Source organism: Hylaeus volcanicus, chromosome 8 (genome assembly GCF_026283585.1).
Source record: "Hylaeus volcanicus isolate JK05 chromosome 8, UHH_iyHylVolc1.0_haploid, whole genome shotgun sequence".
Classification (NCBI taxonomy): domain Eukaryota; kingdom Metazoa; phylum Arthropoda; class Insecta; order Hymenoptera; family Colletidae; genus Hylaeus; species Hylaeus volcanicus.
The window spans coordinates 6,106,911-6,123,030 of NC_071983.1; the positions used below are offsets into that span (position 1 = coordinate 6,106,911).

A 16,120-nucleotide genomic window follows, 5' to 3' on the forward strand; every position below is an offset into this window, starting at 1 on the left:
GTCGCGAAAAGACACAGCGCCGCGAAAGAACCGATGACAGTTATTTAATGTCGCGTGCACGAAGGACTCCGGAGATCCATTTCTTTCAATAAATTCATCCTCGCGAAAGTCGTAACGTCCAAAGTTCGCCAAGTAACTCCGAACTCCTTTGACATTACCATACAGTTACCAAGGGAGATCCGTTCATGTTAAAATTTTTACGAGTCGCGTAAAACTCAAAGTTCAAGGAGTACGATGTTCCCGTGTGTCCGCGAGCGTCGCGAGTCCTTGAGGCCAGAGGAATGCTCGAACTATGAAATGCCGCTGAAATTGAACGCACAAGAATACATTGAGCTATCCGATGGTTATATCGCGAATTCTTTTATCGAAACTTTGATCAAAACTTTAGAAGTTAAGAGAGATAAGTTCGCGACGGGCGTTGCTATTTGTGGTTCTCGCGATGGGGCGGCGCGGCGGTACGTGATGGACACGCGAGTCAGCTACCGGTGGTACACGCCGCCCGATGAGACATGTAACAGTAAAGACTCGATATTATCTAATAGATAAGTGCAAAACAGGATTGACTGGATAAATGCAAAATGACTATCTTCGCTACTGGGTGGGTGTTCCCACTTGAGCGAGCAGTGTAATACGATCCTAACCGAGACACAGTTGGTGTAGAACCGCAGAATCCTACCAGTATTCCGAGTGACCATTCAGAATTATCCTCTCTAGTGAAGTCAACAAACGAAGCGAAACAAGGTTTAGAGGTGGTGTCTTTCTCGAGCTGGTAACTTCGAGCCAAGTTCTTGGTCTCTAAAAGTAAGAAGCTTTTACAGATAACAAGTTTATATTAATTCGGACGGTAGAAGTCAGACGGGAAGCGAAAAAAACAATAGACTCATTATCATTACCTGCAAACTAGCCCAGTCTCCTGAAAGATTTTCTTTCCGTGAAGCTCGAAAAATGGGTCATCTCTAAGGGAATTCTTGAACGGATCATTTCAGACGGTTCATCCTCGGAACACGTTCATCGAGTATTTCTCATTCGTGGTTTCTGGAATTACTCGATCGTTAGGAATTCTCTCGGGACAAATTAATTACTATAATAATCTTCTCTGAAGCGGGAAGATCCTTCAAAGGGTTCGATATAGAAGAGAGTACGCGGTTTTCGTTTCTTCAGAGACAATCCAGACAATCGCGACGGTTGGGAACGTCGCGGCCCCACGGATCGGAGAACCTCGACGATCGAGGGTCGTCGGTAAATGGAAGTGACGATAATCATCCCCGACGATAGAGCAGGAACAATCGGATCGGGTACGCCGGGTAGCTCCTGGAAAACGGGGGATACGTCGATGCGCCTTGCGCGGCAACCTTTGACATTTCGAGAGGACGGGTCGAAGTTTCCACCCTCTCCTGGCCTAGGTGCCCGTAGATATACCCCCGTTTTCCCGGCAGCACCCGACATCCGGCGGGAAACGTGTATACATCCAGCGAAGAAGGCGGGGTAGAGGCGGTGAAACGCTCCTGAAAACCTCGAAAGAGATGCAGGGAGCCTTTTTTTCCGTCGCCACCACCCCTCGCCTCGTCGCATTCAGAAAGGAAGATCCGTAATTGGAAAGTCGCGCGGAAATCCTTCGACTCGTAACGAAATTAGGAATCCGGCGACGAGGGAGGGAACTAGGTCGATGAAAACTTTCCTCTGTCTCCCCTTTTATTTTTTAACGAACGTTCCAATTTACTTGCGATTGCCGGGCAAACATAGGGCTACGAAATTCTCTCCCTCGGTCTACCATTTCGGTGGAGTTTAACGAATACCGAGGGCCTCGTCGCGATTGTCTTTGTCGTTAGAGCAATCCGGAGGTCCTCGTTATCTTGGTTTGTTTGGTAGACTTCGAACGTCCTCCGCGAACCTCTCGAGTGGTTCGACACCACCTTCGGGGTGGGTCTTAGGTTTCTCGATGGAAGGAACGCAGTCGATGCAGTTCTTTCAAATTGGTATCCAGAACGAACAAGAAGAATCTTGTTTCGGTACGATCCGTTACCGACGCTCAAAATATCTCTAGAACGATATACGATAACAGTAATCCGAGAAAGATGGAACGGTGGAGAAAGACGTAGGTGATGCAGTTCTTTGAAATTGGTACCCAGAACGAACAAGAAGAATCTTGTTTCGGTACGATCCGTTACCGACGCTCAAAATATCGCTAGAACGATATACGATAACAGTAATCCGAGAAAGATGGAACGGTGGAGAAAGACGTAGGTGATGCAGTTCTTTGAAATTGGTATCCAGAACGAACAAGAAGAATCTTGCTTCGGTACGATCCGTTACCGACGCTCAAAATATCGCTAGAACGATATACGATAACAGTAATCCGAGAAAGATGGAACGGTGGAGAAAGACGTAGGCGATGCAGTTCTTTGAAATTGGTATCCAGAACGAACAAGAAGAATCTTGTTTCGGTACGATCCGTTACCGACGCTCAAAATATCGCTAGAACAATATACGATAAGAGTAATCCGAGGGTGGAGAAAGATGTAGAACGAAGGAAAAATAAGAGACATAGTATGCGACCTTTAGGATAACGCGTGCTACATCCATATCTAAACATCGAATTAAGAACGTGACGACGGTGGAAACGCGCGACGATACAATCTTCATAAATATTTATTTTACGAGAAACCCTGTAACTTTTATCGACCTACGCTGCGGGCAGGTGCTGAAACGAACTCGGCAACTATAAATAAAATATTTTTTCCACGTCTGCCGGTGCACGGCGAAGAATAGCATTGCGAGGGAGAAATAATTTTCTAAAGAGTTTCCCACGTTGGTGTACAGTGTCATTCTTGAAACGAATAAATGGGTTTTCTCGTTCCATGTCGTTACGAAAATTCTCAACTCGACTCAATTCTCAAAAGAGTTCCATGCAATATTTTCTATTTTAAAAAAAAAAAGGGGTCATCTGTCGCGAATGCCTTAATACATCAAAAACTGACAGACAAACAATACGTCCTATTCGTCAATCACCCGTGCAACCGGTTTTATATTCATAGTCGACTGTCGTTCCTTAACAGGACTTCTGATCCTCATTTTTCTCCAACAGTCTCTGAATTCGAACGAATTCCAAACGCGGGCTACTTTATCATAAAGAAATAATACGAAACAGTCCAACGAGCAAATGTAAAAACGTTCCCGGCGTTTAACCACGAAACAACAGTATAATCCCGACATACGTAGCACGCGCAAGACCGATTCTCGGAGGACTTAATTAACGCGGCCAGCTCTACCGCCGCCGCAAATTGCATCTGCACACGTTGATGCCAGGTTTCCAGGTATCGAAATGTCATCCACGAGCGAACCCTGTTTATCGGCCCTTACATCCGTAACTCGCGAGCGGATAGAGGAAGCGTATCTCGCTTAGGAGCATTTCGACTCTTGGAAATTGGAGCGTTTCGGTTTGCGATGCGGCAGAAAGTAGCGCGATAACGTAAAGTTCCAATCCGAGACGTTAGAATAATGATAAAAAAATGAATAAAAGGACGAAGCATTAGAAATTTCGGTAAACTAATACTTCCAAGTAAATGCAGTAATATTTTTGTTATATATTGGGTGGACTGGAAAGTAATGTCGTTTTTGGAATTTTAAATACTTGTTTATCGCTCATCAGCTCATTGATTTTTACCGATCTGGCATTCAAAATTGGCGCACTAGATAGCAAAAGGCTGTTGATAACGAGGACGATTAATTAAAAATAGAAATATATTAAATACTTGTTTGAATTTAATACGAAAGAAACGATATTACTTTCCAGTCTACCTAATAGTAAGCTAACGGAACAATATTTTTAACAAACAAATGTTACGGATTCGCGTGCCGCAGTCCCGATGAAATTGAAATCGTAGAGGGGGTCGTAACCCCAGAAGTTGAACTCGATAGAAGTCACTCTAGGGTTAATTAACCGCGCCATCCTGAACGAGATGGAAAAAAGGAAGAGAATATCGATGAATTATTTTTAGAAGACTGGGGTTTTTCGGGGACTAAAAGCCATAAGGGTTCATCGAACTTTCCGATATCGACTTCGCGGGTACCCGTTCTATAAGAGGATTTATATTGCCCTGATTACGCGATCTATACTGTGCAACTACTTTGCATTGCCACCATTTACAGTTCGTTATCAGCGAAGTGCATTACGCTGACATTGAGGTCCATTGCATAGGCTATTCTTGTACGACGTACCCCGGCAGGTTTAACGAGAGCACCGCTAACGATAAAAACCGATCAAATTATCGCGCGATAATGACATTCTCATGGTTAGCAAAAATAGTGATAGACAGGGTCGTGGCAAAACAAAGGCAAAAAGGACGTGTGTCTGGACGCACTTGGTCGTAATTTGCAAATTAAATAGCCGTCAAATGATACGTTATTGAAAATAGTATTAAGCGCAGAAATTAATTCTCTACCATTACATTAGCACGTACATGTATAATTCTAGTTAAGTATTAGGTCGAGTCATAAGTAACTTCCGATGCAGCTAAATAGAATCTCATTGTTCGTATATACCCACTATGAGTTACCATGACAACAAGTTTTTGTTTTCACTATATGGACGAGGCTTCTGTTAGTTTTTGTCAACTGTTTTGTGTGATACACGTTACGTTAAACTGGTTTTTCTTTTCACCAGAAAACTTCTTCCAGTCCAAACCAACCACATTTAACAAGGATGGAATTGATAAACTCCCAGTAAGATGGGAGAAGGTTATAGATAATAGTGGCGAATACATAATAAATTAATATAATATTGTTATTTAAAGAGAGCAAAATAAATGTCTGATAAAAGAACCGAAGTTACTTCTGACTCGATCTAATAGAAATATTTACTCGTCGTTAGTGTATCAACCTTCTATCCTCAACCTAAAAAAAGTTGCTTATCGATATTCTTCTAACAGATTACAAGTGTACTTGGCAATTGGTAGGCGTAGAAATTGATTAGGTGTCGACTACGCCTGATATTTCTAAAGTAACGATGTCAAAGATCCGTGGTTAGGCACATTTGAATTCGATCGATCCTCCGATTGGTTGACGTCACCAGTTACGTCACATAGACAAAGATGGAGAACGTCTGGCGAACGTCAACGGCGCAGCGGGGTTTTCTAACCCCTCTAAACGATGATCCGATGTAACGATAATAAACAATTCAATTTCCGTTCGTTTGCGTGACGCATAACGCGAATTCGTCGTGACAGTTTTCGATAGATATTTATTTTCATGTCTTCTAAGTAGAAATTAGATTGTCTATCCCGTCAACCTTGAAAATGATATCTCAGATCAAGCGTCCAGATCTTCTTCCTGTTAAAGAAAAACATTCTAGAAATGTTCTCATACTCGATAGCGTTATCAAGGATAATTCTATCTCGTACGAATTGCTGTCGCTCGATAGTAACAATAGTACGATAAGAATAAATCTACAGATAGACAGATGATAAGAACAATGAATAGCGATAATTATTTCGAAAAGGTACGGTGTTGTTTGAACTGGTCTCAAGACGCTTACGAACGTAAACATTATGGCGACGATTCATTCTAATTACGTACCTTTAAAGACGCAGGGAACAAGCGAACTAATCAAATGATACTCGAACAGAAAAATCAAACATTTTCTAACCTCGATAAACTGTTTAGGAACAAAGCTATGTCTCCAATTCATGAATGATTTGTTGCACCCTGCTGTACAGGGTGTCCCAAAAATGTTGTAACATATTGAAAGGAGTGGTTCGGGAGGTGATTTGAAACAACTTTTTCCTTAGCGAAAATGTTGTCCGAGGCTTTGTTAAGGAGATATTAATGGAAAACACTAACCAATCAGAGCGCGAGAATGCCGGTGGAGCGGCCACGGTAGCGTATGAGCGCAGCCGCCTAGCGCGTAGCTTACGCTCCACCGGCATTCTCGCGCTCTGATTGGTTAGTGTTTTCCATTAATATCTCCTTAACGAAGCCTCGGACAACATTTTCGCTAAGGGAAAAGTTGCTTTAAATCACCTCCCGAACCACTCCTTTCAATGTGTTACAACATTTTTGGGACACCCTGTATAACAAAATTTCGTCGGTAACGTCCAACAATAACGCACAATTGTTCCGTGGGCTAACAAAGCACCGTCTATTTCTGATTGTTGCATACAATCAGGATCCTCGGATGCATAGAAACAGATAATTCGTATCTAGCCAACAATTCCCGTTTTCGTATAACCGGAAGTACGTAGTTGGCGATAGGTTTGATTGTTAAATTCTTTGAAAAACCAGATCGATCATGGTTACGGCTGTGTCGCGTGCTGAATTCATGCACATACATACCGATTCAACGACAGGATTCAACCAGTCCTCTTGTTTCCTCGATTTCACTTGTATAACAGCGTTCACGTATACACGCACACAAACGCAAGCAATCATACGCAACTACCGCGATTATCCCATTGCGAGGTGTCCATCGTTTTTATCTGGTTAATCCCGACAGAGATAGAGAAAAAATATGGAGCAGCTCTTCCTCAATCAGTAAAGCAGATTCAACCAGTTCTACGATACGAGTATCGATGCACTTGTTCCCGCGTGTGCAGTGTTCCAATTTAACGAGGTAACTAGTAATTTCTAAACATTTCCGATTGCTCGTGATAATCAACGATTTCAAATACGTCGAACGGATCGAACGTCACCGATTATCGATCGAGAATCGTCGAGATTTCGAACCGCGCTGTCACGGATCGACGGAACGAATTTTCGTATCGAAACGTTTCTCTTGATACGCATAACGCGATAACAGCTGTTACTTTCATTTCTTCTACGGTTGCAGCCCTGTTTTCGGATAAGGTTCCAGGCGTCGCCGGTAGAGCGCGGCAACGGCAACTCAATAAAATCCAAAGAGCGCCGGACGGGCGGTGTTCCGCGAAGCGTGATGAGTTTGACAGCTCCCGCGTACTGAAACGTCGTTCAAAAAAAAAAAAAAAAAATAAGGGTGGAAAAATAGATACATCGATCGAAAGATGCGACCGAAAAGAAGTCCTTAACACGTTTCCGCGTGCATCCCGGCGTGACGGTTTAATATGGCAGAATGGTTCGGCATAGAATTATCACGCTGATACTCTTTCTGGCAGGTAAGAACGACGAGAGATTCGGTCGAGCGTAAGTGCACCTGCCGATCAATGTGACACTGTATGGTTCGGTCTCTTTGTGCGCTTGTATACGTGCATCGTGCAAATCGGGCTAAGTGCGCGATCGTTACGATTCAGGGTCGAGTTATGCAAATTTAACAGAGTATCTTGTTTTTCCACGCGTCCGTTCCGACTTTCGAACGATCTTTATCTTTGCGCTTCGCCAAGTCCATTGATCAGCGGGACGTCGCGACAATTTCTGATTTATTATACGATTTTATAACTGTACCCGCGAACTGTACGTATAATATAATTATTTGTGAAGAGACGTAAACATCTGCTTTTGTAAAATTGTACGATATATAAACACGAATCGGAAGCAACGAGCGGCGATGAGCGTATCCGCTGTTCGGATGAGTCTAATATTTTGATGTTTCTCTTTTCTATTTTTTTAATTAATGTAATCAATTGGCGGGTAGAGTTATTGATACTGTTATTATTATTTAATTGTAGTATCTAGTAAGCCTAAAAAAATATTCAAATATATTTAAATATATTAATTAAATAATATTTTATGATCCTCAGCATGGCAGGAAGTAGTGACTTTGGTGCCAGTACGTTCTGTCGCTATAGATATTGGTCAGAACTTGACTTTAGCTTGTGCAGAGGAAGATGCACTACCACAGTCAGGACAATCTGTTGGAGTGATGTGGATAAGGGAGGGACGCGAAGATGGACAAATTGAACGACTAAAGGTTGAGCCTAATGGAGCTTTGGAACTTATCAATGTTAGCACAGATGATGCTGGGAATTACACATGCACCTTGGATGATGATCATGATGCTGTCAAGACTAGAATTAACGTACAAGTTAGAAGTAAGTAGACTTTTAACTGTACTATTAATATAATTTACATGTTAATATAATCGCGATGCATTTTCAGCTCCTCCTCCTGCCTTACACAATGTATGGGTAAAACCATCTACAATATTGGCAAACATTCTTTGGGAAGTAGCTGGCACAGGTGGTTATCCTATCATAGATTTCACTGCCGAATATCGTCTTAAACCGAATGTGGGTGAAGAACCAGAAGACTGGAAGCCTATTGTTCCAACGCACATTCCTCCAAATTCTGTAAATCATTTTTTTCTGAGCCTGTAAATCCTGTGTTATTGACAATTACTACTTAAACTTATGGGTTTATAGAGGCAAATTGATGTGTATCACTTGGTGCCAAACACGACGTACTCTTTCCGAGTGTGGGCAACGAATCAGCTGGGAAGAGGAGAAGTTGTTGAGGTCGAGGGTCACACGCATCACAGTATCGAAGAACTAGGTACACAATTTGAGCATAGTTACAGTATGGAATATGACGCTGGATGTAAATAATTTAATATTTGTATAAAATTATACCGTAGCTTATTATTTATAATTGATAATTATTTCAGAACTTGCCAGACATCTCTTAGCAGGTGTAGAAAATTTTGACACTCGCGTCTGGGTGGCAGCGGTAGGCATAGTTATGGGTACACTTATGATTCTTGGTATAGGTACTTGTTACCTCCTCTATCGTGAGTGCAAAGTACCCTGTAAGCATTTCCTGGTAACTTTATCTAAGAGCTTTTGCTTCTACTCTTTCTCTTTCATGCTATTTATTTCTGCTGATAAAAGTCACTTTCGTCCACGCAATTAAATCGACATAGAATAATACTATATCATTTAACTGAAACGGTGAATGTAAATTCACGATGTACTTATCTAATGGAGAAGATCTGCAGCAGAAACGATAGCATCACTAACCACTTAACTTATCTATGGCCCTGATCTCTAGCTTTCTTTACATCAGCCATTCTCCCTTTAATCAATTTAGTGCTATTCTAATACAGTGCCAATTATCTTCCACTGATATTTCCCTACTGCAAGCGCTCTGCAAATTTTTTAGCGTTTAACAAATTTTCTAGTACTTAACTTTAAATATTTACTAGCATTTAATGAATTGTCTTACAATAACAGTTTAACAATAACACTTTCTTAACTTCTGCACTAAACACTTTACAACATAAGGCACTAAAATAATCTATAACATATTTTTACTTTTTCTATACAGTCTGCCTGTCAGTAGCACCTTTTACACTCCTTATAGGAATGAAACCTGAAACTAATGAATGGACTTCATCAACCACCAAACTTACTATCTGTCTACTTACAAGGAACTTCATTACTCTATTTTACTAATTTTGTAAGATACGTTATGTTTCTAATTAATACTAAGCTTTGGTGGTTTGTATAAAATTTGTTATGCAGAATGATTAGTGCAATGAATAGAGAGTATTGTCATAGTGATAGAGCATTATGGCCTAGATAACAGTATGTGCTGTTAGTGAATCTTTGACTGTAAAAATTTAAGTCAAAGGTGGCACATACATTTGCTGGGTAGACAACGCGTTTATTCGTAACTTTCTTACTTGATCTATATCGATCACGTTTATTGTACAAAATTAATTTTATTTTTAACTCGGGAAATTTAATTACTAATACATATATTATTAATTCGTATATATGTAAGATATGCACATAACCCAGCAAAACACTTGTAAAAGGGAGAGGGTAGAAGCTAATATAACTCGTGGCCTAGACCAATGAAAATTAATCTCCGTTCCCGAATTGCAGCGCAGCTGGAGGAACAGGAAGTGATTGAACTTGTTCCCAACATCATTCTGAATCCAGGATTTTTCGACGAAAGAACAGAACACATTCCGCAAGATGAAAATTTCAACAACCAAACCACCACACGTTTGAACAATAACAGCGTTGTGCAACCTAGGCGACTTTAGCGACTAAATACTTAGGTTTTTGTGGCTTTTTTTATTAACAAGTGGCTTGAGCACAATATATGTGTCACCTTAAACGTAAGTAACTGGGATTACAAAAGGCCTCGAATCCGTAAAGCGTTGGCAAGCACTTAGAGTCAGATAAACGATATAAGCAACAACGGACATCGCGATAACTGAAACTTGTTTACATTTATAATCAAGAAATTGAGAAACTGACATCATTCGCTCTGAGTGTCCTAAGCAAGCAAATTTTTCACTTACAATACAATGTAAAGTGTTCAAAGCATATGTAAGACTCTGGTAGGTTTTGTGAAATGGAGTAGCATATTTTTGAGGAAGTTTACCAGGATGTTCTATCGCTATAATTTAATATGCCATTGCTCAGTAATCGAGCTTAAAGTAAAGAACTCCTGTAAGCCGAAAAAAAATATTCTTAGTAAGACTGTAATTCTAAGAACGAAAACCGACATTTTTTGGGAAACTAAACTCATGACATTAATATTAGTGGCAGAACTTCCATCTTACATTCTGCATGAATGTATCGTGTTTTGTACGCAGTTATTTTTAATCATTACCACCAAACACGAACGAAATTTAAATGGACAATATCACGCAGAGAGTAAGATTTTTGTCAGCAATACAGATCATCCGGTTAAACAGATTTCTTTAGACGTGAGGTACGATAAAGGCTTGCTTACTGCCGTTTTAAGGTGTGCAGAAGTCGTTGGTAAAAAAGTTCCTTTTTTGTGTCTTTACAAAGGTTATTGTTTTTTTATTTATTATTATAAGAATGCGCTTGTTTTTAGAGGATATTTTGATAATTTTTTTCCAAAGAATTTAATGTTACTAAACTTGATGCACCGCATGTTCTTTCTGGTAAAATCCTGCGAATCAGAGAGTGTACAATGTAAAGACCATAGTACTCTAATTGTAAAGATAATTCTACTATGTTAACGTTATTTATAGCGATATTATATTCCCTATATACTTTTAACTTTGCATGTGATCATTCAAATAATGTTTAATGCTTCAACAAGCTTTTGCACCACTTTAATAACAAATGCAATATTGCTATTGAATAATAAGCTGTAAAATCAAATTTCATCACGACGAAATCTTACGAAATACGAAATAGCACAATTGCATAAATGATAAGTTTCAGTACATGACGTTAGGAAAATTAAAAATTCATTAGTCTTCATGATATTCAGCAAGTAATAACTACTCCTGGACACTATGCAGTTCGTTTAGAATCACTCCATTGAGGTTAGCAGTAAACATAGAGCAAAGATAGGATAAGTTAAAATATTTTGGATATCATCTTTGATAGAATCATGTTTGATAATCAATCATTGAAACAAGTCTTTTTCCAAGTATTCATACGTAATAAAACATGTTATCATCCTACACAAATTACATAAAAAAATTAACGTAGTCAATGAATAAGGTTGATGATTTTGATAAGAGTTCTTCCTGTACAAACAAATATACAATTATTTTCCACAATTTACAAATAGTACCATATCAGAGTTTGTCATTGCATAAAATTCATTATCATAAAAGTTATAGTAACGAGTGCTTAGTATTGAAACTTAGTAAGAAAAAAATTTATTTTATCGTTGACTGAATATTTTGAATGCTTTTTTTCTTAAGAGAAAAATCAGAATACGTATTATTATTATTTTTTTAGAGTAGTTTCTGTTAAAGCACTCTAAGTGATGGATATGGAAATGGTTGTGGAAATTGAGTCTCGTCTGTATTAGTCTTTCACCTGTTATTAGTAAAGCTCATGTCAGAAACATAATACCTTAATGATTCTACTTAATACAATTATGTAAGTTAAAGTTTTGCTTTTGTCAATATGAGAAACTGACAAAAAGCAATTTGGTGCACGCAGGTTGTATAAAAATTGGTTGTGCGTTGTTACATTGAAGCTTTATGATCTGTTCCTCCCTTCTGCATAATCTTATAGGGGTGAACAGATGCAGTTCGGCTTCGTACTATGCACTCTGTGTTGTGAATGGTATATATATATTTACACGCTAATGAAAATTAATAATATGATAATAATAATAATGATAATGATATAAATATTTATATAGCCGAGGCATCATAATATTTTAGCTATAAGCAAAGACAATTTTTTATATAAATAATAATTATGCTGGAACGCAATGATAATATTTATCTACATATTCATATAGGTACCTTTGTGTTATAATATCGAGCTTGAAGAGTGATCTAGTAGATTTTCTCATTAAGAATATTTCATGTAGAATATCATGTTCCCCTTTTCTTTTAAAAGAGTCGTGTTCTACATTTTTCGTTTAAAAGAATTCTTACATTTTAATCAGTGATATATTTTCAAAGATTAATACTACACATATGACAATTGCAATCTTTAATTTCTAAAGAGATTATTATTGGTTTAACAAGTTCAGTAACAATAGGTTATAATACTTCGCGACACGATTCCTCGCATTTCATGCATACTCAACTAAGAATATAATCACCTGTTTCTGCTGACATGTATAACAATAGGTGTACTATAAATTAAATGTTTAACTGTCTCTATCAAAGCTATCTGGTGAAGGCATAGGTTTTGCATTTAGTGGCATTAACATGGTGACGCCTGATGAAGAAAAAAAAAGTATAAACGTAACTCGGTATATATAATGAAAAATTATTCTTATAACTATCAGCTGCTACAAGAAGTAACAATAAAGCTTAGCCTTCTGTGTTTAGAATTCTGCCATTGCATACAGTAGCAGATCTGCATATCTACCTATGCAATATAGGATATTCATAAAATGACTTTTATCATGTTAGGAATACAATCAGTAAAGTAATATCATTAATGGCAAGAGTTAATAGTAAGATGACGATCACGATTTGTTTTTTAATATAATAGATAGTATTTTTTAATATCACACGATGTACCTCTTTTCTTAATTGGATATTCCAAATTGACTGCAATACTAATATTGAAACTAAAAAAAAGAAAAACACATCACTAAATTTAATTTTGCAATAGACCGTTTTTCATCTTTCTATACCAAAAAGTTGTTCTGATGCTATAACAGTGTAACATAGATATATTTTTATGAGGTAGACGAAGATTATATAAACTAAAATCTATATCTACAGTGATAATGGCAGATATTTTATGTTTATATCACAAGTTACATAAATCACACAGAAAATTTATAATCTGTCAAATTATCGTATGCGATTTTTTTTTTTTAATCTAATGCTTCCTATTACTTGACTTTGTTTCTCATCTATGTTTATACATCTTTTAAATACAAAAGCTATTAAACACAACGTGTGCATAGCATTTACCATTATACATCTGTAGTTAAAGGCATTGCATTAATATATTTACTTCATATAGCACACTCATGTGAAATATATACTAAGTAAAGCACGATACCATAGAATAGTATAATGGTTGCCGGTAGCACCAAGAATCGTCCCTAACATACATATTGCCTGCCTATGACATACCAGAGAAGGAAATAAAACTCAATGTGGTTTTTACAAAAAGCTTCAGCTCTTCTCAGTTTCACAGATAAGATTTTTATATATCACGTATTTACAAACAGAAGCAATTGTAAATACTAACATGTTTCTAAATTCTTTACTTTTTGTAAAAACTACACGTCTGTCATGTCATTGTCTATTAGAAGAATAACATTAATTTTATATCCTTACATTAAGTGATGGTAAAAAGAGATTTATAATGATAATTCCAGAAATAATGTTATACGAAATAAGTATTAATCTTCGTATTAGTTCCGCGTTAGGTTACGATATTGCGTATTATCTATTTCACCCAAAGCGTTTTCGGTGATTCCTTTAATTAAGTAAATTTATTGGTTGTTTCATAAACAAACAAACAAAAACACAAAGATAGATAAGAAATGAAATTTGTATATATTATTACGTATTATTGTTTTGCTTCTATATTTTGTATAAATTGTTAAACATGCACCTAATTGATTATATTAATTTACTTTATTTATGCCAAATATACTGTGTCGCATTATTGTTATTTAAAATTTAATGATATACCACGTACACATAGAATTGTTCACGCTAAATCAGTGTAATTCCATAGTCATACATGGCATAGCACTTAGAAAACTGTTTCTCTAATACCGACATATTCGTAGTTTTTTTTTTTTTTATAAACTGTAAACAATGCACATTCCATCACGTACAAATCCTGTATTAAGAAGGAACGAAATATGAAATTGTAATATGCTTGATCTAAAAGTTGTTTAAATATTTTCGTGGGGCAAAATATAAAGAAAGTCAAGGTTGTGCTTGAGTAACTGATACTATCATTAGAGTATAGCTTTTGCATTACAGTTCAAAAAACACTAGTAACATATCAGAAAATGCAGCGCAAATCAGTTTATATATACCTAGATAGCGATAGTCTTCAGTCTTTTACAAAATCTTTAGGAAAAAGTGCATTATAATATTAATTTCATAACGATACTTTTACACGTTTATTCTAATTTTTCGTCATTATTTACTCATAATGTTTATGGTTAAATTTCAATCAGAATGAGAAATACAAGTAGTATGAAAATTCGAATGTATTTATTTTAATAGAAGTTGATTAATTGTAACAACATTTGTATTTTTATTGATTATCATAGCAGTGAACATGACCAGCATACTTAACAATACTGTATGTACTACATGTAGTTCTAATTCTACATTTTTATCACAATGGTTGTCAAAATGGTTGTCGCTATAATCATCATATTTCATATAAGAAATCATACAGATTTATTTATAAAACTCATTAAAATATTGGTATAATAAATAATCATTCGTAACAGATGGCTGTTTCTCTTAATTACAATTCATCCATGTTCCCTGATTGTGTCAAAAGTAACAATTTTTCAATGTCTGAACATAACTTTTCTATTTCACCAGGTGCTGCATACTCTGCACTTAAAATAGCATTTGCCACTGCTATAGTTTCATGGATAGTCCTTGCTTTCACCCATACTCTACCATTCATTCCAGCTGCTACCTCAAATGCCTGACTGTGTGCCAATTTTTTAAACAATGGAGAAGTAGGATTCAATATTTTTCTAATGAGGCTCAGAGAACAGGTAAAGAGCATACCATCGGAACTCAAAGCACCTAAATTCTTTTCTTTACCATGCGAATCTACGCACACAAGTTCCGGTTCCATGTCTTTGCTTGCAACTAAAAGCTTTGCAAACACAAGGTCACCAACTTGTATATCAGGACGGTTCTTTTTAGTAGCCCCTTCAAATGCAAGATACGAAAGAGATGCTGGCTCACTAGCCCCTATATCTACTTTAAAAATATCGCTACCTTTCTGCATCACTATACCAACTACATTTTCTCCACGACTTGGTACGTATCTACAAATTATAAATATTTATTATTTAAATGCTGCTGGATAAAGGTATTGGTAAAAAGTACATTTTTAGATGAAATTTAGGTACCGCTTCTGATAACTATCAACATAGTATACAGCTGGATCTCTTTTCTTCAGTACACCTGCTTTAAACGCAAAAACTGTATCAGTTTCGCGACGAAGTCCGGGTCCCAGAATGATTGTTTCTTTTTTCTTAATCTCTGCGATATCCTTCACAGTATCTCCAGGCATTATTATATCTCCCAAGTTGACTTCCATTTTTTTCAAAGGATAAATAATTTCTTTCTCGAGTTGAATAAATTTATTATTGTTTACAAATACATAGCATTCATCGATACGTTTCACAATGGGTATCCACAGCATCAGTCAAAAACATTTATCATTTCATAATTGAATTATTATACATGTACATATTGCAAACATAGCTTTCTTTGGTTACATTATACCACCACGTGCGTTTCGTCGTGATAAATTGAATGTAATTGAATGTCAGCTAGCTTCTCGCGCGTCTATTTGAAAACTAAACACGATTGCGCTGTACAATTTTCATTAATTGATGCAGTCTCAATCGCATATGCTCATTTCTCAAATTTTAATTAAACCCAGTTGGCGATTAAATATAAGATAACAGTGCCAAATTTAATGTAATCTATTTATATGAATATTTATTTATTGCAGTAATAATTATCGACCCTTTAGTGGCGCCATCGGTGGCAAAACGCCCAAGTTTGTAG

At 37.0% G+C, this 16,120-nt stretch overlaps 3 protein-coding genes across 5 annotated transcripts in view; 1 reads left to right on the forward strand and 2 right to left on the reverse strand.

Moving 5' to 3' along the window:
- The window catches only part of LOC128881126 (protein retinal degeneration B), a 35,329-nt gene extending 28,857 nt beyond the window's left edge, over positions 1-6,472 (reverse strand). For both annotated transcript variants that reach the window (XM_054131867.1, XM_054131875.1), the window contains exon 1: positions 6,331-6,472. The gene's annotated coding sequence lies outside the window, so the exon portion shown is untranslated. The remainder of the gene's footprint in view (positions 1-6,330) is intronic.
- A 509-nt stretch (positions 6,473-6,981) lies between these two features.
- On the forward strand, positions 6,982-14,016 carry LOC128881151 (contactin-2). Of its 2 annotated transcripts, none has more exons than XM_054131923.1 (6): positions 6,982-7,124; positions 7,707-7,997; positions 8,065-8,255; positions 8,328-8,457; positions 8,570-8,710; positions 9,792-14,016. In XM_054131923.1, the coding sequence occupies exons 1-6, from the start codon at positions 7,082-7,084 to the stop codon at positions 9,953-9,955; spliced, it is 960 nt and encodes a 319-aa protein (XP_053987898.1). In that variant the 5' UTR covers positions 6,982-7,081; the 3' UTR covers positions 9,956-14,016. The 2 variants fall into 2 exon arrangements, with proteins under 2 accessions (XP_053987898.1, XP_053987899.1); XM_054131924.1 differs by having other exon boundaries at positions 9,797-9,959.
- Positions 14,017-14,549: 533 nt separating this feature from the next.
- On the reverse strand, positions 14,550-15,995 carry LOC128881153 (exosome complex component RRP40). Its single transcript, XM_054131930.1, has 2 exons — positions 15,454-15,995; positions 14,550-15,369 (listed from the first exon to the last, which is right to left on the reverse strand). The coding sequence occupies exons 1-2, from the start codon at positions 15,747-15,749 to the stop codon at positions 14,829-14,831; spliced, it is 837 nt and encodes a 278-aa protein (XP_053987905.1). The 5' UTR covers positions 15,750-15,995; the 3' UTR covers positions 14,550-14,828.
- Positions 15,996-16,120: the final 125 nt, after the last annotated feature.

Bases quoted from the DNA above. Each gene is read 5' to 3' on its own strand.
- LOC128881153 (XM_054131930.1), bottom strand. From the start codon at position 15,749: ATGCTGTGGATACCCATTGTGAAACGTATCGATGAATGCTATGTATTT. The intron at 15,370-15,453 runs GTACCTAAATTT...TATAATTTGTAG, and splicing joins GTTGATAGTTATCAGAAGCG to ATACGTACCAAGTCGTGGAG.
- LOC128881151 (XM_054131923.1), top strand. From the start codon at position 7,082: ATGGTTCGGCATAGAATTATCACGCTGATACTCTTTCTGGCAG. The intron at 7,998-8,064 runs GTAAGTAGACTT...ATGCATTTTCAG, and splicing joins AATTAACGTACAAGTTAGAA to CTCCTCCTCCTGCCTTACAC. The intron at 8,458-8,569 runs GTACACAATTTG...TAATTATTTCAG, and splicing joins TCACAGTATCGAAGAACTAG to AACTTGCCAGACATCTCTTA.